The sequence below is a fragment of the Lutjanus erythropterus genome, chromosome 17 (genome assembly GCF_056507025.1).
Source record: "Lutjanus erythropterus isolate fLutEry1 chromosome 17, fLutEry1.hap2, whole genome shotgun sequence".
NCBI classification, from domain to species: domain Eukaryota; kingdom Metazoa; phylum Chordata; class Actinopteri; order Lutjaniformes; family Lutjanidae; genus Lutjanus; species Lutjanus erythropterus.
Window position 1 is genome coordinate 12,435,613 of NC_139333.1, and position 27,810 is coordinate 12,463,422.

The 27,810-nt window shown below is 40.3% G+C and overlaps 1 protein-coding gene across 2 annotated transcripts; it reads left to right on the forward strand.

The window, feature by feature from the left end:
- Window positions 1-1,259: 1,259 nt before the first annotated feature.
- katnip (katanin interacting protein) lies at window positions 1,260-26,406 on the forward strand. 2 transcript variants are annotated; one of them, XM_084741010.1, is made up of 29 exons: window positions 1,260-1,364; window positions 2,224-2,344; window positions 4,620-4,708; window positions 4,958-5,118; window positions 5,548-5,660; window positions 7,480-7,581; window positions 7,734-7,883; window positions 8,116-8,356; window positions 8,866-8,997; window positions 9,368-9,519; window positions 10,636-10,742; window positions 11,021-11,117; window positions 11,223-11,432; window positions 12,492-12,629; window positions 13,823-14,693; window positions 16,217-16,984; window positions 17,281-17,489; window positions 18,290-18,368; window positions 18,462-18,639; window positions 19,250-19,415; window positions 19,505-19,671; window positions 19,764-19,828; window positions 21,144-21,254; window positions 21,784-21,923; window positions 22,017-22,118; window positions 22,596-22,756; window positions 23,969-23,995; window positions 24,336-24,421; window positions 25,222-26,406. In XM_084741010.1, exons 2-29 carry the CDS (start codon window positions 2,333-2,335, stop codon window positions 25,278-25,280), a joined length of 4,893 nt encoding a protein of 1,630 aa, XP_084597136.1. In that variant the 5' UTR covers window positions 1,260-1,364; window positions 2,224-2,332; the 3' UTR covers window positions 25,281-26,406. The 2 variants fall into 2 exon arrangements, with proteins under 2 accessions (XP_084597136.1, XP_084597135.1); XM_084741009.1 differs by lacking the exons at window positions 1,260-1,364; window positions 2,224-2,344 and having other exon boundaries at window positions 4,602-4,708.
- The last annotated feature ends 1,404 nt before the right edge of the window (window positions 26,407-27,810 follow it).

Genomic DNA, 27,810 nt, shown 5'->3' on the forward strand with positions numbered 1-27,810 from the left:
TGGGTCAGCACAGCCTATGCAGCCTGTTACATAGCTATGGTTCACAGTGTTCTGACACCTCTCTATCATAGCCAGCAATTTGTGCTACAGTAGATGATGTTGAATCAGACCAGAAGGGCTAGCCTTCACTCCCCACAAGCATCAGTGTGCCTTAGGGCAAGTTCACACCAGTGTTGATTGGTACCGTTAAACCGAACCCTGTAGTGTTTATCCCCGAGGTGCACTTTAATTAGATTGGTGTGAATACCAGACTCAAACTCTATTGCAGACCAAAGAACTGCTCATTGGTCTACTTTGAAGAGGTGGTCTCACACTGCTGTTAAGTGAATTTTTGAATCATTTCTGGTCTGAACACTATTTGAACAAATCACAGAAACGTATACAATTGTATAATTGGCTTAAAAAAAAATATTATCTTCCTGTTTTGGTGATTGTTGAACCATGAGTGTGTTTACTACCAAAAGGTGGACTGGCAGGGGGGAATCCTGGACCCACAATGAAGGGAGAAATGCCTCCATTATTAAATTATTTAGAACCACTGTGTTACAGGACATTCATATGTACAGCCCTCTATGCTGATTTGCTCTCCAGGTCAACATGACTAGAGCCTGACAATGCTGCATGATGAACGATATCCAGGCAGAAATTGGGATGATTTTGTTGTCTTTTTCCCTGCCAACTGTATGACCAGTAATCAAACATTGCCACCACATCATTTGGGTTTACAATTTCTGTACCATTTGAGTTTTACCTACGTGAACACAAACCAAACCAGTTGAACAGTTGAAATCCATCATTCATATCTTTCATTCGACTCAGGAACCAAACTTTTAGATGTGAACCCATCTTTAGGCACCCATGACACTGTTGTGGGTTCATCAGTAGTCCTTGGTGGACCACTTCTGGTAAGTTGTATCCACTGCATACTGGGACCACCTCCCAGACCTGACAATTTCAGAGAGGCTCTGAACCAGTCATCGAGTCAAAGTCGCTCGCATCCTTTGTCTAGCTCGTTTTGTCTGCTTACAGCACATGAACTCACGGTTCCCTTGATGCTTGATACAGCCCAGATGATCAATGTTATTCACTTTACTTGTCAGTGGTTTTAATACTTTGTTGATCAGCGCATTGATACTAACACTGTTTGTACGGAAATGTGGTTTTGCGGCACAGGGTTTTGTGTTGGCATGCATGGATGTTGGAGCAGCTGGCTGGGAGGGGGCGTGTCTGACACGGATGCAGCTCTCACTATTGGTGGACAGCTATCCTGGTTACCAACCAACACTCGGCACATGAGAAAACACAGCACAACTCGTTAATTTCAAAGCTAATGGCTAACGAAGTCCTGAGGCTTTACAGAGTCGGTAAGTAATTTGGTAGAACAATTCTAAAAAGTGTACGATAATGTGAGAGCAGAATCCAGTTTTTGTGTCTTTTAATGTTGACTAGTTACAGGCTAACGCTGACTAGTTATCTTTTCAGTTTGTTGTTAGCGTCAATGCTAACTGAGGGTTGTGTCTAGAAGGGAACCTTTAATTTGCGAAAGTCTCGCGAGACTTGTACGAGTTGTTGTTTCTTCGTTAGTCACATTGTACATATAAATTCTGTTTTATCATCACACACCGCTGTATTTAAAATGTGCTCAGATTTAGGGAAGAAAACACTTTATTAGAGTTACGGAAAGAACGTGTTTTGGGTTTGAACGGTCACCCTCGTGAGATCTCTTGCGGATCTGGGGTTCCCTTCTAGATACGGCCCCAACGGATTTTTTCGGCTGCTTGCTAACGTTTTCTCTGTCAGGAGTTAATTTGTGCGGTAAACAATTAACCCATAATGGTACTAGAAATTGGTAATGGTACTCGAAATTGGCAAAAGGCGTTAGATAGCCGTGTAACGTTAAAATAGTCAAAAATGGCTAGCGTGTTATCTATTAATGCCATACAAGTCAATATAGCAAACGTTACCACACATCTGTCACCTCCCTGTACGAACAACGTTAGTCGGGTAAACGTGACGTTAAGCTATTTCAAACGATTTTTTGGATGGAAATCTAGTTAAAATAAGATTAGGTAACGTTTGATTGGAAATAGCTGACATTATGTATTTGTTCAGCTGAATCGTCCAGCGGGTGGGGCGACATTTTAAACGAGCTGCATTCAAGGTAACATAGGTTTAATGTCACTGGAGGTAACCTTGGGGGTCACATCTGTGTTCTCTCTGCAGTGGTACTCAAACACAACACAGATTTCAATGATATTTTTCAAACATCATCGGCCCTCTCCAACACCTGGTGGTAGAGGGTTCTGTGCACAGCATCATCCGCAGCCACACAATGGATAACGAGGTAAGCACAGATCGTTTTATATAACGACTCATCTGCCCTGTCAAGTTCACATCTGTCATTATTTTTACTTGACATGAGACACGATCAAGAAGCTGTCCAATTTTCAGGGCATTAATCTTACCAATGCATGCCATATTTTTCAGCAGCGTCTCTTTGTTTCTCTGTACTCTGCCACTAACAGTACTCTCTGTTCTTCCTTCACATTTCTTTGCTTCTCCTCTGACATGACAGATGCTGTAGCCTAGTTGCCTTGTAGAAACTAAGTAAGGGCTTTGTGATTTCTTTGCTCGTCTTGCATGATAATTTATTCTAAAAATTGAATGGCATGAGCTGCAGATGATTGTGTTATGTGGACAAACGATGCTCCTTCCAAAACACACTTAATCTCTAATGTACAACTGGCTCAGAGTCAAGGCCAGTATTTTAAAGAATGAAGCAGGCAGACATATGATGTTTTAATGAAGATGAATGAGGCAAGCAATGTCTGAGCTGAATTCATATTGTGAGGATTGTAGACTCCTCTCTTGGTCTCTCACTATGGTAGTTGGTAGCTGCAATGACTAGTTGATTAATAGATCAGTCAATCAAAAGGAAAATAGTCACAAACCATCTTGATAACCGTTTAATCATTTCAGTCATTTTTAAAACAAACATGTCAAACATTTTCTGGTCCCAGCTTCTTAAATGTAAGGATTTAAGGATTGTCATTTCTGATAATAAATGAAGAGACTTTGGGTTTTGGACTGTTGGCTAGACAAAAGAAGCAATTTGAAGATGACACTCTGGGCTTTGAAAAATTGTGATGAGCATTTTTCACAATTTTTTCACATTTTATACAGCTAGACTTAATGATTAACCATAAAAATAATAGACAGATTAATTGATAAAGAAAATAATCATTTGTTCTATCCCTAGTGACAGATGTATTTTCTTAAATAAATAATCTTGTCAAGCGAGGCTTTTAATCACAAATGATCAGTTCTTCTTCACTCTCTAGGTACATTATGTTTTTAGCAATGGTTCACACATCATAGATGTGTGACATGTATTGGTAATGCTAGTTTCTTTGAAAAGGCTACTCCTTATGTATTATGCAGGGACACATAATTGCAAGATGTAATGGCTCTTGTTCCAGTCACTCTGAAACCACAGCTGTCCTCACGCTGAATGAATATGGGGCAGGGTGACCTTTTAAAAGAAGACCCTGAATTTGACAAGACTTGGATTGATAAAAGTGGTGTAATTATTCCACAGGGATCTTGGCCCATGCTGAGTCAGTGGTAGGGTTGCAAATTGTAAGCACTTTCCCAAATTGATCATTGGTAACATTAACAATCTTTTTTTTTGTTGTTGTTTTTATTAATCATAATCTTAAAAAACATAAAAATTTTGCTTATACCAAACAATAACAAAGTTTTTCTCATCCTCCCCTCAATCTGAGCTTTTTTTCCCTCAACAACATTGCATATTCTCTGACAGCTTTTCATAGCCTATAAGACAAATAAAGACATAGAGGCCTACATGTTGAACACATGTAATTGGAATATCAGATCACATGCGGCGCATGCTCATAAATATAATCTGCACTATATTTCAGTTCTTCATTTGATAGAAACTTGATAATATTTTACACAATCTTCAAATTCTTAGTTGTTACTGATTAATAATTAGCATCCCTAGTCACTAGTTTTACTCATTATATATTTTTCAGCCTTTTGCTGTGATCGCTGTTCACCACTTCATCTCAAAATTGAAAGTCTGCAGGCCTTTAGACTAAAGTAAATACTGTCATGATCCTCAAACATTATGAGACAAATGCTGTGATACTATATACTGTTCACTCCAACAATTTAGATAGAAGATAAACACTGATGTTAAAGCGATGATCAGTTCTTATTAAGGACCCGAATGTGTTCACAAGAAATCATTCATTTTTAACCTCAGGACTGACACTGACTGAATGATTTTTTTTAGTTTATGTTTTTTAGTTGCATGTGCTGCATTGATGCTTTGTCTACTTAAGACTGGAGGAGCCAGTTGTTTGCATACATTTTGTGATGTCCAGAATAAGGTGGATATTGGTTGTTGTCCGTGAATGTGAATACCTGTGCAACAGTGAGGTGTATTGTTGGCCGTCTGTTTTCCTCATACAGCTGATGTATGCTTTTCTGACTCTGCATTGTGTGTGTGTGTGTGTGTGTGTGTGTGTGTGTGTGTGTGTGTGTGTGTGTGTGTGTGTGTGTGTGTGTGCGCGCTCATGCTTGTGTTCTTGAAGGAGGGTAAGACGTGCCAAGGAGGGAAGCTTGCCTCTGCTGTGGATGACACTCTGGATGAATATTTAATCTCCCTCCAGCACAAAAACAGGTGAAGTGTGAGCACAGGCTGCTGGGGAGAGACAGATTGGATTTCGCAGAGGAGATGCACAACACCTCCATGACTTTCAGTGCTGCCTAATGGGAGCACTGATTGGTTCCTTGCTTTGAGATACAGGATACTGGCATATGAGATGTGGCAATTAAAATAGCTTGAAAATGTTCTGAATCTTGATCTTAGTCATCAGCCGATTTGAATTCAGAATTGTTGAAGTAGTCACCAGTTTTCTTTGCTCCTCAGGATCCTAAAGCGCCTTAAAGTCAAAGACCCCAGGGAGATTGAATTGGAGCAGCTTGAGCAGGGTTTTTCCATTTATCTTAACGGAGCCAATGCTGAAGCCAGTAGGAGGCAGCCGAAGAGCTGCATCTCCTCACCTGCCAGGAGGCCTGCACGTACAGCAGGTATGCTGCTATTTCTAGACCTAAACATACTTACGGACACTCACAAGTAAAAAGTCTTATAAGACCTGATCATTTTACCTCTCTCTTCTGCAGGGGGAATTGTAATTATTGAGTTTTCAGTCATTTTTACATGGATTTAAGGCACCACCTCATACTCTACTCTGTTCTTGTTGCTTCTGTCATTCCCCAGACCATATGGAGCACCAGTTAATAGCCACCACTCCTCAGCTTGTAGTTTGCATGGCATGATCCCACGCCCAGTCCCAGTGAATAAATGATAGTGACAGTTGTAGCTGGCAGCCAGTTTCTCGGTCTTCCTCTATCTGCTGTGGACCATCTGCGTCTGTGAATGTGCGTTCCTTTTCCTCTGAGGCAGTGAGTCTGCTGCAAGCTGCTCATGTTCCTGTCTGTGCTGTTACTCATCTGCAGATGCCTGTAGGAGTGCCCACCAGCTAACTGAGGATAGCCATAATCCGGAGAAGATCCACTGTAAGAGGAGCCACACTGCCCCAGGAAAGGTCCAGAGGAAAGAATGGGTGCAGGTAGATGCTACTAATTATTTTATATTGTAATCCTAGATTGTGGTGCATCCAAAACAAAAAATTCCCATGCACTTTATCGTCTCAGAACATGATGGCCTTCTACAATCATTAGTGGAACTTGTGTCTGCCAAACAGTTCTTAAATGAGTTCCTTTCTTATATTTACTCAGGAAGTGTGAGTGGGAACAAGACGTTGAGTGTAATTTTACGGAAGTGGAATGGGAAGTACCGTGTATTGGTAGTCAGTATTTCTCTTTTAACAGTAGGCATATAATTACACCGTACACTCTCATTCACAGAACATACTATACCCCTGACAGACTAGACAGAATAAAACCTCAGTATTTCCAGTTCTGTCCAAGATGTAAAACTGGAATAGGAACACTGACACATATGTTCTGGGCCTGCCCATGCCTAAATTCATATCGGACCCCTCTGCTCAATGGGCTTCATGCATGAATCTTTTCTTATTTTTCCCCTTATATCTGTTCTTATACAAAGCAGTGTGAGGAAAATATGTGAAACATCCACTGACAGACAAGTCTGTTCTTACCCACCTGAGTGTGTAGCTGAATCACATGTGATTTTAAATTCAGTGCAAATGTGAGGAATCTACAAGTCATATATAGAAGCAGCCCAATAAGTCCATATAAGGCCAGCAAACTGAAGTGCTATGTACAAACCACAAAGCAACAAGCCACTGACATTTAACAAGCAGCGTTAAACTAAAAAAAAGAAGAAATGAAAAGGAAAGGAAATGTTACTGAAGGACTGCTAAAAAAGATAAACTTGTTAACAGACATGGAGGAGTGGACTAGAGCATCAATGGTGTGATTTTAAGAAGTTTCTCTGTCAGGGGGCAGTAGGTGCGGTCAGGTCGTGTGACTGTATACAGTTATTTTAGGCACAAATCTGGGACTCATCAGTATTTTCTTTGGGTTGTGTTTTGTGTTTCCATGTTTTTAGGGTTTTTATCATAAATGCCATCATTATCTGTTTTTATGTCAAGCACTTTGTGTTGCATTTTATGAATGTATTGTGTTACCAAGTGCTTGTTCTTCACCTGTTTCTTTATTTTTCTTCTTGTCTGTTATTCTTACTTCCACATCAACTTTAATGTCAAACCATTTCCTTTTCACCTGCAACACAGTCCTCGTACACAGGCAGCACAGCTGTGCGTCTGAGGTACAGACTGAATGGAGAGAAGCAGCGCTCAGTGCTGGTAGAAAGCCAATGAATCAGTGAAATAAAATGTTATTTCCTGATTGTTTCACAGTGGTTATGATCTAAACACAAATAAACACCCCCGCACACCACAGCAACGTCTGATTATGTCTGAATGTGATATTACAACAACTTCACTGCTGTCTCCATGCTACTTTTATATGCAAACGTATTTCCTTGCAGATTAAAGACAGCAGGCACAAGCCTGTCGGCTTAGAATGATTCTGAAATACTAACATGCACGGTAGTGAAAACAAAATTAGCTGGTGTGCACGTTTCATGAATCAGATGGTAAGTTTGCATTGAAACTTATTTTGTGTGCACAGTTAGAACATTTCCGTGCACGTTAGTGAATGAGGCCCAATGTGCTTAAGGACATCACAGAATTATCTGCACAGAACCAAGAGTAACCCACTGTGTGTCACATCTATGATAAAAGTAAATAAAAACAAGCCCAAATTTATGATAGGGCCTCAATGTGACTATGTTTTTGTACATTGCTGTATTATGCCAAGGGCTGTTACGTTATGAAACGACTAAAGATATGTTGAAAAAAAAAATCCCTAAGAAATGTTCTTCTTTTGTCATGTTTACAGGATTCTGTCAGAATTCGAACAGAGGAAGGACCAAGTTTGCTGATCTGCCCAGAAAAGCACTACCCAGAGGATTTTGAGCCTTATGAAAGTGTAGACATGGAGGTAGAGTTAAGACATGACAATGCCTACTAAGCCTGTCTGTGTGGGTGTTTTTTCCAGGGGAGGGGCTGTGTGTCAGATGCAGCTGTCTGTACTACTTAGCATCTCTCCATCTCTGCCATTTCCCCCTCATCCAATCACCTTGTTTCACACAGAGCTCCAGCCCGCGCTCGCCTCGCAGTCCCTGCTCCCCGAGGGACACCTCCAAGGTGTCACGCTCCTTCAACTCCAGGCCTGAGAGCCAAGGGGGCCAAGCAAACCAGGAGCACAGCGAAAAGGTGCTTCTCAACCTTGAGGAAGTGAAGGTGAGCAGAAGAAGAAATATGTTGCACTATTTAATCTTGTCACACTCGCATGAGATGTAGTGAATCATCTGAATTTGTTTTATGCTCCTGGGTGTTAATTTATGACGGTTTTCAGCGACAGTCACACAAATCAAGGGAATGCTTAAACTGTCAGCATGTTTGCGCCTGTGAGTGCCTACACTGATGACTGCGTGCATGGATGCATTCATAAATGGCGACCTTTGTAAACTAGGTTCTGCGTCGGAGCCTGGAGGTTAGCATGCGGCGGAGCAGCCGCGGCTCAGCGGGGGAGGAGTCGGATGAGGAGTGGGTGGAGGAACAGATTGAGAGGGAGGAGAGCACTGAGAGTCTGGACGAACTGGGGCTGCCTCTCCCATCCTCCAAGTCCTCCTCCAATCCTCGGCCCAGCAGCTCTCACAGCCATTTGGACTCAGCAAACCTCATTGTCCTGGACTTTGGACCATCATTCAAAGGTAGGCTTTCATATGTAAATTTGTTATTGATTTATAGGGTGAACCTTAATTGTTCAGAATGGTTCTATCTCCCTCTTAAACTGCGGCATCAGCACTGATGTATACATACTACACACATGGAGAAAAGACGTGCAGTAGCAGTCTGCGAACAGTTCAAGTGTTATGATAGCCAGCCTATGGGATGCAGATGAAGATGATGATGATGATGATGATACTTGATTGTCAGAACAAGTCTGAAATTTTTCTTGCGTCACAGCAGCTCCATTTGCAACATCATAGGAGGCAGAAGTTAAGAAAGAAAAATACATACATTTAACATAACATTGCAATCACAGGAGAGAAGACGAGATAAAATTATATGACTGGTATACAAAAGAGTTCTTTAGTCAACCTAATCACAGAATCCTGTATATTCAGAACTTTGACCCTTTTATGTCTACAAACTCACAATGTCACATTATATTCCCTATCTTAATATTTCTTCCTTTTCATTTTCTCCCTTGTCCTAGGTCGTAAAATTGAACGCTCTTTGTCTGCAAAAAGGAAAGAAAACGTTGACAGCTTTATACCCACCAAGCCTATGTTGGTCAAGAGCAAAACATTAGATAGGCCACCTTCCAAAGAGAGCTGGGATGGTCAGAGTAAGTCTTTGAATGTTTTTCATGATCAAAAGCTCTAAAATTAAACTTATACACTCCACAAATGACAGATTCCCCATTTTGGAATAAAACTTTTTATGTAAGCCCTGGCCTAAAGTTATGAAAGTTCCTTGTGGTAGCTTTAAAGAAACCAAACATGCTATCATAAGTAATCTTACTACCTCATCCCTGGCACTGCCTTTACATGTTTTATGTTTTTATAAGATATTAGATAGATAGATAGATAGATAGATAGATAGATAGATAGATAGATAGATAGATAGATAGATAGATAGATAGAGTTTCTGTAGATGTATCTCTTGGATAGCATGGTGCATGATTGCTGTTTCAAAGACATGTTCTCCTGCTTTAGGGCCAAGGAGTCGGGTGGAGAGGCCACTGTCAGCAGCCAGAAAGGCTTCTGTTGAGGACAGGGACTCAGAAGAGATGGCATGCAGGGTGCGCCAGGCCATCCAGAGAGAAAATGACCTTGTGCAGAGTCCTGAGCTCTTCAGCCGCAACACGGTCTGCAGGCCCTACACTGTGCATTTCCCACCTTTCCTCAGCTTAGGCCACAACTCATTAAAGGGATACTTTTGGTTATTTGAAGTGGGATTGTATTAGCTACAGTAGATGCCTAAAAAAAGTCAGTGAGCATAAGTGTATACTTAGAATATTTTTACCACTTTGCTGTCAGACGGCCTTGTCCCATGGGAAACTGCTGTTATATAAGCCAGATATCCCTCTCTCTAAACCAACCGAACTCGGTTAGTTTGTTTGTGTTATTGTGTGACTTCGGTGTTTTAAAAACATAGTTTGGATTCACTTACGGAGTTTGGTTAGTCTGGAGAGAGCTATATTTGGTTTCTATAAAAACGTCTCGTCATAAAAGTCTGTCTAACAGCAAAGTAAAACTGTGAAAATATTTTAAATGTAGACTTAAACTGATTTTTTTTTCCTAAGTAGACCATTCTTAGGTGGTTAAAATATGTTTTAATACTGACCCCGTCCACAGTGGTACACTGCTTAGCTTCCTACACTGGTACTCCTACTGCTTCCCCAAACTAGGGGTGTGTTGACTGCCATCTATCATAGGTAATACACTGACTATAAATAATGTCACAGCAACACAACCCTGGAAAACTTGGCATCTGCTCATCTATGGCTTAAAACTCAAAACAAAACTTGGCATGGAAAAGGGGGAAAACTTCACTCAATCAAACACTCTCTCTTCACTCGCTTCACTTTGATGTCCCCCAGTGGCTCCCCATCATCTCACTCATTTACTTGGGTACACCCTGTTCAAAGCAACACCTGCTGTGTGACTGCCTAAGTTCATCCTTTAGCCTGACAGCCACATAGGAGAGCCAATAGAGAGAGTGGTGCCGTGACAATAACTACCTCATACAACCCCACATCAAAAAATCCAAACTATCCCTTTAACATTTGTTTTGATGCTGATCCAAGGTATTTATACCATTGCAGCCTGATATTTCTTTCCACTGTCCAACTTCACGGCTGTACCTGTATGGACTCTTAATTTTAATATATTGATAGTGTTATGGATTTGGCTTGCATTTAAACTCTGACCTTAAATCAAGTCTTTCTCAAACTCTTCCATTTTGCCTCCTTTTTATCCAGGGCAGGGGACACCAGATGATGAATGGCTTGGTGCGCCACAACAGCCACGACAAGGATGAGAACAGTGTCTCTTTGGCCATGCAGAGAATCACTCTCATGGCCCCCAGGTATGCTGACAGAATATGTCTCTTAAACACACCAATACTGTGTATACATTCTGGCTTCTGAGGGATAGAAAGACACATGGTAAACCTGCACATCCTGCAGTGTCAGAATAAAGGTAACATTGTTTTTTTTAGAGGCTAATACTAACAGATTTATGGTGTATACATCCTCCGACCTGTAAATTATTTATCAGCATAGCTCAGCCATTGCCCTCCACTAATACCAAGGTCAGGGACAGCAGACAAAGCAGCAGAGCTGAGGGTGTCATCCTTCTGTTCAGGCAACAACAGAAGCTACTGAAAGCCTTGGAGAAACTTGAAGCAGGACCCAGCTACACCATTTCTCAGAGTGTCAAAACAGACTACAGCAAGCAGCCGGTGAGTCAGTCACGCCGTCTCGCAGTTCAGAATGAATAATCCCAGTACTGCCGGGTGTGATGGAGACATGAGCACACTGTGAATGTTTTGTGTGTATCATTGCAGAGAAGGCAGTCCTCAGCAGAGGTCACCCCTGCATTGTATGTTACCATGGAGATCCTATCAAACTGGGGGAACGCTTTGCAGGTCGGGCTAACTGAGTTGCAGTTCTTCTGCCTCAGAAACAGGAAGCTGTATGTTTCACCTCATGACCTAGACATCAGGAACGCTGACTACCCTGGAAATCTGGGGGCGCTTGTCAACGGCAAGGCGAAGGTGAGTCTCTGGTTGGAATAAATATGTTCCTTCTATGCACGTCTGCTATGAATGAGATTCTGGGAAGGACAGAAACATGGCAGTAGCAGAACAGTACTGGTCAGTAATGGATACAACTTTACTGTTAGAAACCTTAAAGATTTAAAGATGCAAAGATACGAAATGGGTCCATTATGAAAATCACCTGGCAGAAACACTTCTTCCTCTCCTCTTAGGCGTAATCAGTTTGCGCATTTCACTTTACATACATTTAGGTAGAATAGTAATTAAAAATAAATATAGAAAAGATGTTTTGAAAAAAAAGAAAATTATAGAACTCATATGAAGAATGAATATTGAGAAGTAGCACAGAGTTACACCTCCTACTAATCAGTCTGATTGTCCATAGAAGCATTTGCATATTGCAAATGGTTTTAAAGGGATGATGGGTTTTTTTTATTAGGTGGCTATTTAAGGGGCAAATTGTTTCAATTTGTTATGTAAATGACCAGTACTTAGTCCTTGGGCTGGGTACCAGAGTATGACCATTAGCAACAAATCTGGTGTTGTGGTTGTGTGTGTAATTGCTGTTAACTATTTGGTCAAATAGAAATACCGGCACTTTAGAGTTAATAGTAAAGATTAACAATGTGGCCAAGCTTAAGGAAATCATTTGCTCAGTGATGAGCAATGAGTGTGCAACTTATGAGTGCTACCTCTATTATAGTAGTCCAAAACAAGTCTAGCGGCCATGTTTTGTGCGACTTGTAATTTTGCTGGATTTGTTTTGGATGCAGACATTCATAGCGTTCAACAACAGTCAACAATAGGCCTCTTTCTTGTGACTGCTATGTCACGGCCCATTTCACTAATGGTATTAATGTAACATTATAACCCGTTTTTTTTCCATCTTCATCACGTATTTTTTTGGATAAAATTAGTATTGTACAATGCAGGCACCTGTCTTTTGTGTAAAAGACCTATTACAAAGGCATTTAAGGTATATCTTGTCATTTGTGATTGGATCTCACTATTTATACAAAGTATTTGCTAATTTTGTCTATTTTCTTGGTTTAACAGACCACCAAAGAACGTCACATGTGGACGTGTCCGTTTCACCCTCCCATCCAGCTCTACTTCATCATCAGGAACACAGAGCGTTCTTTAGACTTTGGAATATCTCGCATCAAAATCTGGAACTACAACAGAAGCCTCAATGTACGGGCTTTTTTATTTTTATCCAAGTGTCATCACAGTTTATAAGATGTTGAATTGTTAGATAACACGTTTTGTAATCCGTTCCACACATCTTTTGATTTATCCCTCTCTCGAGTTCAGAGATTATTCATTTAGCCGTCAGCAGCACTAGAGCTCACAAATCCCAATATGCTTGTGTGTTGTCACTGTAATACAGGATGACTGTATCACTGTGGTTACGTCAGGGGGTGTGGTTCTCTTTTAGCAGTGGCTGGCTGAGCTGCCAGTCAGACTGTCCAAATGTGGAACAGAGAGAGATTAGCCCCAGAGGATTAGTGTTAGGGGAAACGTGGGCTTCTGCCTCTCAAGCTCACTGCTGTTCATAGAGGGGTACAAAGACCCCTCCGTATCTCTTTCTCTGTTACTATTGTTATCCAGATGCACTTGATGTCTTGAACCTGGAAGGTAAGGAGCTGTTGGTTCTATAGGTTGATAGTGCTTATGCTGTCTGGAGGATTGAACAGATTTGAGTTGGGCTTCAGCCATTTCTCCATGGCAGCCATGACTTGGTGTCTGTGAGACTGCTAATTAGTGCTAGCTTGGAGACCTCTTACTCTGCATGTAAGATAAATGGGTCAGTAGTGAGTGTATGAAATTTCCCAAGTGATCTAATTTTTTGGACTTTATGCTTTTGCAGCTTGCATTGCTTTGATTTAGAATTACTATGCACTCAAAATATTATTCAGTGAACAGTAAGAAATGCTAAATATTTATATTTTAAATTATTTTCTATAGATGTCAGATGTTAAAATTGTAAACTAGCAATTCTGATTGCAAAAAATCAAATGGTGGGTAATCTGTATAAATACGTATATGCCTATAAATATGCAGAATCTGTGGCCAAGAAATGGGATTTCATTATCGGAAATGTTCTAGTTTCTGTTTGAGTAGTATTGATAACGTTTTTTTTGTTTGTTTGTTTTTTACATATATTACATTTATTTGCAGATATTTGTTTATTGAGGTTATCTTCAGTACAACACAATACAATTTTATTAATCCCAGAAAACACTAACATACAAAGAAATAACAAAAGAGCAGAATGTGGAATAGAATCTTGTAAAATAACTGGGAAATAACTTGCTTAGCACATTCAGATTGAATGGTGTGCAAACATAACATTCAGGTAAACTGAATCTCTGTTTCTTTTTCAGGATCTTGACATTGGTGCACGGCATATAAAGCTGTACCTCAACAGCACATTGGTGTTTGAAGGTGAGCTGGAGAAGGGCTGTGGCAACCAGGTCTTTGACTACAGCACCACGATCGACCTCCAGGATTTCCAGGTCTCAGACTCCTTCTTTTCCAGCCCTGTGTCTTCAGGACACAATCTGCGGGGTGCCAGCCCGCAGCGCCATGAGGACAGGAAGGGTGGGGAGGGCAGCAGCACCCAGCGACACCACAGTTCAAATCCACAGCCATCAGACGCAGCAGGCCAGGTTATGATAGACATGCAAGAGAAATCACACTCGCTGCTACCACCCATCACTCCTTCACCTGTGGGGGTTTCGTCCTCCTCTCGTCGCTCCTCAACACAAAGAAACTCCTTTGACCTGTCTGCCTCTGAAGAGCCCCCTTCTCTCAGGCAGCAGGTGGAGCAGTCTGCACCAATGGAGCAGACAGTCACCACTCAGCCATCCTCCTCACGGGTGGCCCCCCAGTGGCTGCAGCCCCTGAACAGAGGAGCTCCAGAGGGCTGTGAGACCAGCAGGGAGAGGCCACGGTGGCTGGTGCCACAGCACTCTGCAGAGACCAAATCTCCGTCAGCCTCATCTTCGTCCTCTTCAATGCTGCCAGAGCTGCCATGCAACCCGGGCCGAGTGTGTAGGGGGATGGAGAGGACAGTGAACGGGGGTCAGTGGAAAGCTAACTCTCTGGAACTGAGCTGCGACTTGCTGGAAGAGCTTGGGGAACCAAAGCCAGACAGGCCCATCAGCGGACGCAGGAGCTCATTCAGAAACACTGCTGTCACCGCTAGGCAGACAGAGGAACAACACCACAGAGCTCCTGCGTTATCAAACTCAGGTAGGAAAGACTACTACGTCCTATACAGAAGGACACCTTTATCTGATTATTTCACCTTCACCTTCATCAGAAAAGGTTGTCCAATGGCAAGGTAAAACACTGTAAATAGACTAAATATAGCATACACTCAAACTGACATTGATTTTTTTTGATAGCTCTTTTTTAAGTGGCTAAAATATGTGTTGCTGCTGATCCTGTCCACAGCAGTACATTACTTAGCTTCTGTTTTGGTACTCCTCTCTGCTTCTCCAAAGAGGGGCATGTTGACTGTCCTCTACTGTAGGTACTACACTGACCGTGGATAATTACCTCGTATAAGCCTATGTCAAATAATCCAAACTATTCCTTTAATCAATCAGACTACTCACAACTCTGTATTCAGTGTAATAATCTCTTAAAATGATAATATCCTTTGTTAAACTGCATTAGCAATTAGGAACTAGAAGAAAGAACAATAAAAACATTATATGTGGATTCTTCAGTCAAATAACCATGAACTAAAGGCTATGGGCTCTTTATGTTTATTTTATTTCAGCAGAGTACTATCTGGGTCATGTGGTTTCTATAAGCCTCGTCACTGGCTACCTATATGAAGTGCTGCTCCCTTTGTCTTTTTTAAGATCTTAATCTGATTGTTTTGAGACAGTCATCATATAGAGCATGCGTTTATGAGGGTGCAGCGTTATGTGATTCTCAAATGCCTTATTTTTACTGCTGTACTCATTCTTGCATGAGCAATTGCTTCATATTGCTCCTTTATTAACATAAAATAACATAATAAACCATGTAATACCTCAGTAGATATTGTCATAATCTGGTATGTTATGGAGACATTTTTTATTGCGGTACAATGATATTCATTATATTTTTAAATGTCTGTTTATGACATATCTGCCTTGTGCATTTTCTGTTTACAAAGCCTAAAAGAAACAGAAATGTATTTAGGTTTGTACTTTAGTAGTTCCATCAAAAAAATTGAAAAAGTCAATTAAATCATTTATTACAATTATTTATATGACATTTAATTGTAAAATTTCTCTCTGAACTAGGATGTCTCTCTGCTGTCTGAATATAAATAAGATTTTGGGGGGCGGGGGGAGAGTTGTTGTGTTATAAAGCTGACCCCCTCTTCCATTATAATCCTTCAATCTCTCAGACTACAGTTTTATGAAATTTATAAGTAGGCAGAGATTATTTCAGATTGCAGAAATTCATTTGTCACATGCATATCAGTACAATAGCAGTAAATATCAGAGGTAAAAATTGAAAAAAAAAAGTGTATGTAAAATAAAATAAAGTAGTAGTACAGCCTTATACAGAGGAAAGAAAATAATAGAATCTCACAGAAACAGTACAATATAAAATAAAAATAAGATAAGACATGTTAACATTAACATATTTTATGTTTTTTTTTCTTGTATTCCATGTTTGATAGTAAATGTGAAGGCAGACAAGCCTAAAATAATTATTTTACTTCATGTGGCTTGTTAGTAATTATTATCTTGTCTTTGTGTCTTCTCCAGAGGAGCCGTTGTCACTGGTGAGCTCCAGCAGGAGGCAGTGCAGCTCTCGGGCTCAACTGCACAGCCAACAGGATGACACCCTCATGGAGTCCTGGGACTCTCTCACTAAGTTCAACCAGTGCCAGCGTGGACGCATCTCCAACATGGGCTTCGAAGGTGACATCTTTGATGAGTTCCTCCAGCGTCAGGGCCGCGGTCCACCCACAGTCCCAGTCAATCCCTCCACAACCCCCAGGAGCCCACTTTCCTCACTGACCACTCAGGGGGCTCTGTGTGAAGGCCCTGATGATGATCCATCCATGGAGCGGGAGGACGAGTTTGAGATCCCGGTGCTGCCGCAGGGCCAAAGGCTGGTCATCAACATCTTCACCACCTGGGGTGATCGACACTATGTAGGCCTCAATGGCCTCGAGGTGTTCAGTTCCAGTGGAGAGCCCCTAAAGCCTGCTCACATCCTCGCTGACCCTCCAGACATCAACATTCTCCCCGCATATGGCAAGGATCCACGCGTGGTCACTAACTTGATTGATGGCGTCAATCGTACCCAGGATGACATGCATCTTTGGCTCGCACCGTTCACCCCTGGTCGTAACCACGCCATCTTCCTTGACTTTGGAGCCCCCTACCAGGTAGCCATGATCCGAGTGTGGAACTACAACAAGTCACGCATCCACTCATTCCGAGGGGTGAAGGAGGTGGAGATGCTGCTGGATGGAAGGTGCATCTTCAGGGGAGAGATTGCCAAGGCCTCTGGGACGCTGTCTGGAGGTAGCCATACACATTTTCATTCTCCTTTTTTGTGTTACGTTTTCCAATTATGTATCTTATATCATGTGCATTTATTAGTTTGAGGAAGAAATGAACAGGAAAAGAAAACCCCAAAACAAAGAAAAGGAGATGTCATAGATATCACTGAAAATAACACTATTAGCAATTGCCATTCATGGGCTTATCTTATCTTAAGTATGTTGCTGCATTATGCCCAGTGTCACAATATGTATCATATTATTGTGTGATACTTCAGGTCAATTTTTTTATTTTTCCTCAATCTGCTGTCACTTCAGGGCTGGACCAGTTTGGCGACACTATCCTGTTCACCACTGATGATGAGATCCTGGAGGCCATGTCTCGTTATGATAAAACTTTCCTTGGTGAAGGTGAGGACCCCGAGGGCCTGGTTTATGAGGAAGAGCTGCAGAGACCACGCACCGCTGATGGAGAAGGAGAGGAGAGGCCCTTTACCCAGGCCGGTTTCCGAGAGGAAGACCTCAAAGTAAGTATGGGCCTTATCAGTGGGTCGTGCAATTTGGCCAACAAAATTTTTGATAATAAGTATTTGTTGATGTACTTTTATTTCATTGTGACGACAAGATAAATAGGGAAAAAAATTGACAACTAAAATAACGGAAAAATGTCTTATATTCAAACTGAAAGAAAAACTGAGCTATATTAGCATTAAATTAAGTCTTAAAATGCAAAGTTGTTTGTGGATTCATGTATTTTATTGAGTTCTTGAGTGAAGCAAGCAGAAATCTGTTTTGTCAGATAATAAACATCAGAGTCTGAAAACAAATAATGACCCATTAATAATGACTCAAGCATTCATTTTCATATGGTATGAAAGATTGTGTCAGTAACACATTCTCAGCCTAGATGACTAAACACATAGTTCAAGTACTCTTACTTCTCCTTGGAATTTTTTTTACTTCCAGGACGAATATCCTTCAGCAAAATCCATCACAGTATTATGAAACTGACTAATTGTGACTAAAACACTGACAAAAATGATGATTAGAACATTGACAAAAAATATGACTGAAACACTGACTAAAATTTGAAAAAAAATAAACCATTTAATTAAAGCTAAACTAGTTTTACTGACTAAATACTGACTAAAACAAATCAAGACTAAGACTTCAACAATATTTAAATTCTTTTCAAAATTTACACTGGTCAGTGTCAAATGCTTGTAAATGTCAGGCCCTTACTTCACCAAACAAAAACAAAACATTATTAGCCATCACACCATCAACAGGACAATTCTGGTTTTAATCTGTTCACCTTTTGTCTTAGTTGAAACTCCACCTGAACCCCACTGTGAGCCAGTCTGAGGAGAACATGGAGCATATTCCTGGGATGTACAGGGGAAAGTGTGAGTAGATGACAATCACTATCCTGTCCTCGCATGTTCAGTTCTCTTTTTTGCAGTTTGGATACTTAGAATCTCTGTCTCCCTCCACCGCAGGCCTTAGACTAGAGCTGGTGTTGACTTGGGGGGACTCCCACTACATGGGCCTGACGGGATTGGAGGTGGTGGGTAAGGATGGAGAAAGTTTACCTTTAGACCTCAGCATGATGGCTGCCTCACCCAGGGACCTCAACGACCTGCCTGAGTACAGACATGACCTGCGTACGCTTGATAAGTAAGTCTGATATGACACGCTCTGTGAGAACGTTGAATACATTTGACCCTTTTTTATGCATGATTTGTTATTTGCACAGCAGTAGATCTACTGTTACTATCTACTATTTACACAACATTCGATGTAGGAATTGTAGAACTGGTTTGAATGAAGTCATTTTTAGGGAAAGGCCAATTTGGCCTTTGATAAATACAAATTTATTGGAGAATTGCGGCTAAAATGTGGGGCACCAGGGCCAAAACCAATAGTGCCCCGATAATAAGTCATAGTTACATTGTATGAAGACAAAACAGTATTAGTACAGTATAATGAGCTAATAATTAGTCTATCAATCAGCTGCCATCAATAAACCATTAATTAAACCAATACCTATTTACAATCAATGTCAGACAACTTTATCATACTTTAGCAGTTACCTAGTGCTTCTGTAGCTTAGTGGTGACAAAACATTAAAAAATATACAGTATTAGCACCATTACACCATATTTCACACTTGTGCACCTTAACTCCCCCTCGCCTGCTCTCGAGAAACAACTAACATCACAATCAGGGCTTCAATCAGATCATTATTGTGTTTGGTGCAGTCTTCAGTGTCTATTTTCACCACCAGGCTTATAGATGGCAACAACATCACCACTGATGACCAGCACATGTGGCTGATCCCTTTCTCCTATGGAGAGCCCCACACCTTGAACATGACGTTCAGCAAGACCCAGACCATCGCTGGACTCCGCATCTGGAACTACAACAAGTCCCCTGAAGACTCTTATAGAGGGGTGAGACACTTTTTTGTCAGGCTCAAACAGTGTTTGCTGTGAAGGTGCAGACCAACCAAAACACACAAATCTCTACATCTTTGTTCCAGGTGAAAGTGATTCATGTGTTCATGGATGACATTGCCATTTCCCCATCGGAGGGATTCCTGATCAGGAAAGGACCGGGCAACTGTCACTTTGACTTTGCCCAGGAGATCCTCTTCGTAGACTTCCTCCAGACGCCCACTGACAACAAGAGTGCAGAGGACTACCACAGGCAGGGGCCAGAAATTTAATTTCATGCTGTTATTTCATGAGAGAGTTTGAAAACTGTTTTTCTAATTTATAATGTGGATGTCTCTAATTCAGAGGATGCTCTAAGAAACAAGAACAGGCCAGTATGGACTACGAAGCTCCCATCATGCCTTGTGGATGTATCCTTCTGACATGGACATGTGGACAGTTGTGTTTATTGTTTTTGTATGCATTGTCAGTTAAATCTTTGGACTTGTTCAAACTGCTTGCGAATCCTACTGTCCAGACTCTTCATTTGCAAATTAAAGGTCCAGTGTGTAAGATTTACAGAGTATATTGGCAGAAATGGAATATAATATTCATTAGTATTTTTTAGTGTATAATTGGTGTATTAAGTACCTGAAAATAAGAATTGTTGTGTTTCTTAGCCTTAAAATGAGCCTTTTATATCTACGAGGCCATAGGTCCTCCTCTGTGGAGTCCGCCATGTTTCATTGGCACATTTGTACAGTAGCCCAGAATGGAAAAACCAAACACTGGCTCTAGATATGACCTCTTTTTAAATATTGCAAGTTTTTGCAGCCACTGTAGGTACTCCTTCATGCTTTGAAGTGAAGAGTGAGATAATATGCTGCAATCTGCAAGCTCACCACTAGATGCCACTAAATGCACTGATTCTTTAACAGTTGTGATACTTTGATGCTGTTTATCAGGCTAACAGCAAAGTGGTGCCCTGGTAGTAACCAGGTGTTTTGTGTTGTGTTGTAAGTAGACCTGTCATAATAACAACTTTTTGCTGAACCATATATTGTCCCATAAATAATTGTGATGTTATTGTGATTTTAAAACCATTTTATGCCCCTGATATAATGATAAGATAATAGCATAGTGATGGAAGTACAATCTTTCAAAGAGCATTGAACTTTTCAAAATTGGGAAAAAAAAAACAAACTAAAAAATCATTATCCTCTTTTCAATCAGCTTAAACCCAAAATCTTCCCACAGCAGAGCTGTAGATTGCTGCTTTGAAACCACGTCCATTTCAACTCCAAACTTTCTGTCTGGAATTATGATGTCAGAAAAACATCTGTTAGCCACGAGTAAAGTAATTATCATGACAGGTCTAGTTGCATGAGATGTAAATCCAGTAAACAGAAATACTTTTTAGTTTTTTTTTAAACATCATTATTTTTCTATTATGCTAAACATGGATTGGGGCAGCCAGCGTGAATGCACCCTCTGTGTCCATCACAAATTGATGGCAAACAGAGGATCTGTTGTGATGTTTTTAAAGACGAGGGCTGTGCCAGAACTCAATCTGTCATTTATGATTTCCTATCTGATAGACAGTCAGAGTTTACTTTACAGCGAGCACAGATAATTTATTTATAAAGATACAGTTCACATCATAGTAAATAGTGAGTGACTTTGAACACAGCCCAGGCCTCGTGTTTGATTTACATGTTGTGTTTTTCCTTGACCTTCACCTGTCAGTCATCTTTCAGCTGCAGCTGTTAACAACCTGGGGAGACCCGTATTACATCGGCCTCAACGGCCTCGAATTTTATGACCAGAACCACGAGAAGATCAGCCTCAGTGACAACAGTATCCTTTCTTCATGCGTCTATCTTCACTAATGTAAACTCTCTTCAACAGCTTAAATGTATATCAATATAATCTTTCGCTTTTAATCTCGTTAATATTGACTTTGGATGGATAAACATTTTAAAGTCACAAATTCTGAATATTCTTCTCCTTATCCTTTATTTAGGGGTATACATATCAAAATCTACCTGATACCATGAGTGATGTTTGCGCATCACATTGATTAGTCTAATCAAATTCAGATGCAGTGTAACCAACTAATCATTTTATTGAAATTCAGACATATTTAATAGATTTCTGTTCCTTTCCATAGCATGTCAGTGCCAGCAAAAATGTTTAAAGTCACAGTAAAATGGCTTTACTTCAGTGTGGGATGAGACCTTGAGAAAGGAGACACATTTAAAGGACAATCAGTCCTATTTTTATGAAGAATCAGACAGTTAATGATTGACCCAGGCCATAAATTAGTAATAGCTTAAGAAGTTTAATGGGTAAATGTGTGTTTGTTCCTCAACATTATGCGCTCCAGACATTGCTGCTTTTCCAGACAGTGTGAATGTACTAGACAACGTGAGCGGTGATGTTAGGACTCCAGATAAATTAATAGATGGTGTCAACAGCACCCACGATGGAAGACATATGTGGTTAGCCCCGGTGCTCCCTGGACTGGTGAGGATTTGATTTAAGAGAGTGCAATTCACTTAACTCACTCAGAAGAGTGTGTACTTGTGCACAGTAAGTGTGTTGATTGTTTCCACCTAGGTGAACCGCGTGTACGTAATCTTTGACCAGCCGGTGACGGTGTCCATGATCAAACTGTGGAACTACTCAAAGACGCCACAGAGGGGAGTGAAGGAGTTTGGGGTAAGTCACTTGTTTTACATTTGGACCTCAATTTGTATATCTGTCTGTCAGAGTTATAGTTATAGATTTGTATTTTTGAGTTAAATTTTTATTTTTATTTTGTTGTTTTAGTTTTTATTAGTTTCAGGGTTAGTTTTAGTTCTTTTTTTTATTACAATATGCGGGGGGTATTTGTCAAGGGCAAGATACAAGAAGTTCAGAATAGGTATTACAATACAAAATATGGCACTTTTTGAAGTCTCGCCATCATGTAGACATCCCAGTCTCAATAAACATATGTACCGGTGTCTCCTCATGTTTGACCAAATTGAGAAAGACTGAAAGTAAAGAGATTCCCAGTATCTTTAGGTAGTTTGGTAAATACACAATATCATTTCAGTTAGTTGTCATTATTTGTAGACTATTTTTTTTTTCACTTTACCTGTTTTTTGGTATTTAGTTTTAGTTAACTTTAATAAGCTTGGTCTGTGTGCACAGCTGCTGGTGGATGACCTTCTGGTGTATAATGGCATCTTGGACAGTGTAAGCCATGTGGCACGAGGCATTCTGCCCAATTGCGATCCAGTGGTGCCTTACCACACCATCCTGTTCACAGACAACGCCTACATTGCACACCGTGAGAGGAACACTGTCATCAGGTATGCTGGGTTATTAGGATGTAGATACTTGTTTGACGGCCTTGTTTGTCTTCCATTTCAACCTGGACCCTATTTTCCCCTGTTTTTGTGTCAAAGTGACTAATGGGGACAACAATTTTTGAAATTGGTCCGGTATTGGGGGAAAGTGCTGCAGCTGGCAGAAGCAAAACTAAGCTACAGTATAATTCTCATGTCCACCTGCAGCTCATCAAAGTACATTCACTAAAAGAGCTTGTTTTTGCTGCTGACAGGCTCAGATTTTTATTTTAAGTGCCTGACTGGTTTATTGCTCACGCCAAACTAACTAGGCTCCCTTTGCAAAAACTGTCATTTTAAGATTTTTCATCATTGTCTTCATTCAAGCCCAACAGAAACAAAATTCATTCAATTCATTAGTCATTCAACTGTTTCTGCAATCTCCAACTCTGGTTTGGTTGAACTAAACCCTTAATTCACTGTGGCAGATGTGAAAATATTCTGGCTGTACACGCCAATTCTCCTAGCTGCTTCTCTGTCTGTCCTCACTCTCGGTCCTCTCCCGATATTTGCGCTTTGAATAAAGGGTTTACTTGAAATGAAGCAGAGTTGATGATTGTTGGAAGAGTGGAAAAACAAACAAGACACTTTTAGAGAGTTTTATTTTGTTTGTGTTGATTTTGAATGAAGATTACTATGATGATGTTTAAATTACCTTTTCCGCACAGGGAGTCTGATTAGTTTGGTGATTTGTGTACTTGTATATGACTCCTTAAAAAAGATCCATAATTCTATGATGTTGTCACAGATTTGCTGGTTTCACTGCACAGCAGTTTATAAATTAAATTGCAGTTGCCCTCAGTTCACACTGGAATCTGACATTTAAAAAACTATGTGAACAGCCAAATATAAAAAAATCTGAACTGAGCAACAAGGCTTGCAATATGAATTGTGAATATAGCTTTAGTTGCACTTCTGCTGGCTGCAGCGCTCTCCCCCAATACTGGACCATTTTCAAAAATGTATGTGCCCATTAACCACTTAAACAAAAAAACATGAAAAAATAGGATCCAGGCTGAAAAATACAAACGTTACTCATTAATTTAAGACATTTGATGTACAATTCCAAGTCCTAGACGGAAGAAACTAATGGTTTGACAAAGAAGGTTAGATTCAACACCGTTATCCCTAAGTGGTGAGTTGTTTTGAACAGAGATGTGCTCTTCTCCACCTCAGCCCCCGTGGCAGAAGACACCACCAACAGTGAGTAACAGAGCCTCAGAAAGCCCCGTGTCAGCACCTCCCTGTGGTCAATCCCTGTATTGAAGATTCCTCCAGTGCCCTGAAATGTCCCCCAGCCATCCCACACCCTCCTTACCACACGCTTGACTTGTGATGCCTCTGTTCCTCCTCTCTCCCCTTCTCTCTCCTTCGTTACCTCTCTAGCCCCCATCTCTGGTCTCAAGGCCTGGACCTGCCGGCTTCAAGCTTTGTTATCAGTCAGCCCTCCATTTCGTGTCCTTCCCTGTTCACAGCTCTCCACAGGTGTAACAAAATCACTTTAATATTTCTGCTGTGTCTTGGTTTTCTTCCCATGTTGCAGTAATTACGTGGAGGATCAGGATGTGAAGATGACCAATGAGAATCAGATCGTCCATCACAACAAGAAAAAGCAGACAGCAGATCCTGGTGAGTTGGGGAAACAACTGGACTTTGTGCCTTTTTATTACACAATATTGAACAGGGGTGAAAGTAGATATAGATTCTTGCCAGTGCTACGACCACGACCTTCATCCTGTCATATTGTTGTCTTACCGTCCCCAGCTTCATGCATTCAATTTTGTGTGCCAGAGTTACAACAACAACCCACGGAAGTCGCATGAATGTCTTCGACCTGCTGTCTTTGTGGTTGGAACAAAACTGACCATCATGTGACATCACAAGTTATTTTGTTTGTCATTTTACTTGTGAGATTTTTGCAAAAAAAATAAAAATAATCCCACAGCTTTGATATAAGACTGTCAGGTGCTGCAGAAACTGACGTTAGCCAGAAGTAACTTAACAGTATTGGAATGGCAGCAGGGTTTCCTCTGGTACAGATTCAAATCCCACGGGTCTGTGCTGGGAACAAACTGCAACAATTCAGAAGCAATTTATCTATATTGTTTATGTATCATCAGATAGGTGGCAGTAAGGTGGATATAATGACTAAGTGGGTAAAGGCAAATAATAGAGCAGCTAGAACATATTATGCCATGTCACTGTATAACAATATCCAAAAATCTGAGACGATATCTAGTTTTATGTCACGTTATCGAGAAAATATTGATGTATTGTCTAGTCCTGGTATGTAGGACCAGACCGTACTGGCCGACTTTCACCCTTGAATTTGAAAATGTCAGTCATCAATGAATACAATAACAGTTGAGTCCAATTTTTATAATGCACTAATTCTTAACTAAAAGCTGATTTGTTCTGCCTCAATGCAGCTCTTCGGCCTAAAACCTGCATGACTGATGGCGGCAAACACGGAAAGCGGAGGTACTGACAGACAGGTGACGACAGACGTGGATCTGGTGCTCACACAATGAGAACAGAACTGAAAGGGAGAAACCAATGCTGACTTTTTAAGCCCACTTTTTGGTGGGTGACTTTAAAAATAAAAAAAACTCCCTTACATTAAGACCAAAAGCAGAGCCGCCTGGTCAGATGGTCCAGACTGAAGATGGAGCTTGCACAGAAGATGATGGTTTTGCACACACACAAACACACATACACATACTGGATTCCACTTTATGGTTGGATTACTTCCCTTTCCCTTTGCTGTGAAAACACACCCCTCAAGTTATCCTGAACACATACTGTACGGTCGCCCCGGTTGTTCCTCCCACAGTGCCAGGATAAACCTGTGAGGCTGCATTTTTATCAGCCCTATTATTGTGCCTAGTATAAACACTATATCTGTGGCTGCTACTTGTGACTTTTGTGCTGCATATTTAAATGCTGCTTGTGGCTTGTAAATACTAAGAAAAAAGCTCCAAAGCCACATGAATACACTCACATCAGGATGTGGCCAATGCTACATTTACTAATGACTCTTATCCACTGAGGAGCCTAGACGATCAGCTCTTTGCCTCATGGGTAAAGAGTTAACTGACTGACACTCCCACCAGTGCACCAACCAATCGTAATGCTATGCAGACACTAATTTATATCTATTAATGATTTATATCTGTTGGCTAATATATTTCAAAGCTTAACAGTTTTACTTGGGGAGGGGCTTCCAGAAAGTTTTCACTTTTGGAGGATTTATATCGATGGCTCAAGTTGACAGAGTTGAAAAACAGTACAGTGGTCAGATTTTTGTACATTTCAACTTGAATAAAAATGAATATCGAAGGTTCAGACTCCACACTTGAATCTTCATATATTTGGCTTCACAAAATTAGGTCAGTATATTTTTTTTCTGCTTAGCATCAGGTAGAAAAAATAACTTGTTTGCAATCCAAGTGACCTTTCATCGAAGTTGCTAGATTGTTTTGGAGGCAAACACTTCCTGAGCCAGTAAAGCAGTTTCAGTAATTTGATTAGAAATAGAGAAAAAAAAGTGGTCACACTCTATTTGACAGTACACTAAAAGGGCATAACAAGCTGTACTTGGTATAAAATATGTTCTTCAGATCATTGGTTCTGGGCCCCTTGGGGGGGCGCCAAAGATCACAGGGGGTCCCCAAGGCTTCGTCTGCTCTGAGGCTGTCAAAAGTAGATTTGTACATGTTAATTTAATCACAATTTATATGATGTCCATATACAAAACTATTTAAAAGATATTTCTTCTTGTCCTCAGCCGTAAATAAATACTAGGCTACTTAGTTGGTCAAATCTCTGTGGCCTCTCAAGCACTGACAGAGAATCGTTATGAGTGTGTGTAAGTTTTCTTTTTTTTTAAAAAGAAAAAATGTTAGAAAAGAGACATTAACCAAAGGTAAAGGTTGAAGACATGTAAACAGTTATAACTGAATGTTAAAGCTTGAAAGTAATCATTTATTCTTTTGCCATATGTACGTGTTCGCACAGGCAGGGGTGGGGGGCCTACACTATTAAGACGTAGTAACCCATATATTGAATCAAATTAGATGAAAATGATATATTACATATATATTGTAAAAGGGGAAGTAGCAGATATGTGATTTCACTTTATATAATAATACAGTTCTGTTGTAATCTCTCCTGAATTAACCTCTAATGAATTCTAATAAGGGTCTAATACTGTCTAATGAAGAACATTTTATTTCTAGTTTTTGTCTGATTTGACACAAAGTACAGCTTGTTATGTCTTAATAGTGTGCTGTAAAATAAAGTGTGACCAAAAAAAAAAAATCTACATTTGCTAGTTTAGATGTTGAGTAGATTCAGTAACAGGCAACTTCTAATATGCAAATACTATAACCTTACCTCAAATTGAGAAGAATGATCTTTAAAAAGGGATTTATCTGACTCTACCTTCACTATAATACTTGGTAGTTGGTGTTGTACTCATTCAATATTTACTGTACTAACTTGTTGCATGAGGAAAAGTCTCTTCAGCATTAGCTGCTGTTATCATCCTTAAAATGTTAGATACTTTTGTTTTGGAGGAGTTTCTATTACTTCATTGAGCCCCAGTATAAACTATTTCACACTCCTAACTCATGATGGGAGTGATTGTATATGAAATGCAGTTTTATGTATTTAATTTCAGTGTGTCCAACAGCAACAATAGTCATTACTCTGTATCTCAGTCCTGCTCTGTAGGGTAGTGGCTATTATTGCATGTGTGACATTTAGTGTTTTCAAATATTTAATTATTTTTCTAATCTTGATTAAATATGTATATTTGATGTAGGTTTATTTGAATGAATAAAAATGTAAAAATAGATTTGTTTACATTTGTAGTTTTTTTTTTAGACTGTCGGCATGAAAGCATGATTTGGTCACAAAGGAGCTTCTCAACAGATAAAACCCCATTAAAAGCAGGTGGATGACCTCAATTTTTTTGAAGTGGGGTTATGTGTGGTACTTACCCATAGTCAGTGTAT

Excerpts from the sequence above, each read along its gene's own strand:
- katnip (XM_084741009.1), top strand. The coding sequence starts at position 4,602 with ATGCTTGTGTTCTTGAAGGAGGGTAAGACGTGCCAAGGAGGGAAGCTT. Across the intron at positions 7,884-8,115 it reads TCAACCTTGAGGAAGTGAAG|GTTCTGCGTCGGAGCCTGGA; the intron begins GTGAGCAGAAGA and ends TTTGTAAACTAG. Across the intron at positions 11,118-11,222 it reads CAGACTACAGCAAGCAGCCG|AGAAGGCAGTCCTCAGCAGA; the intron begins GTGAGTCAGTCA and ends GTATCATTGCAG.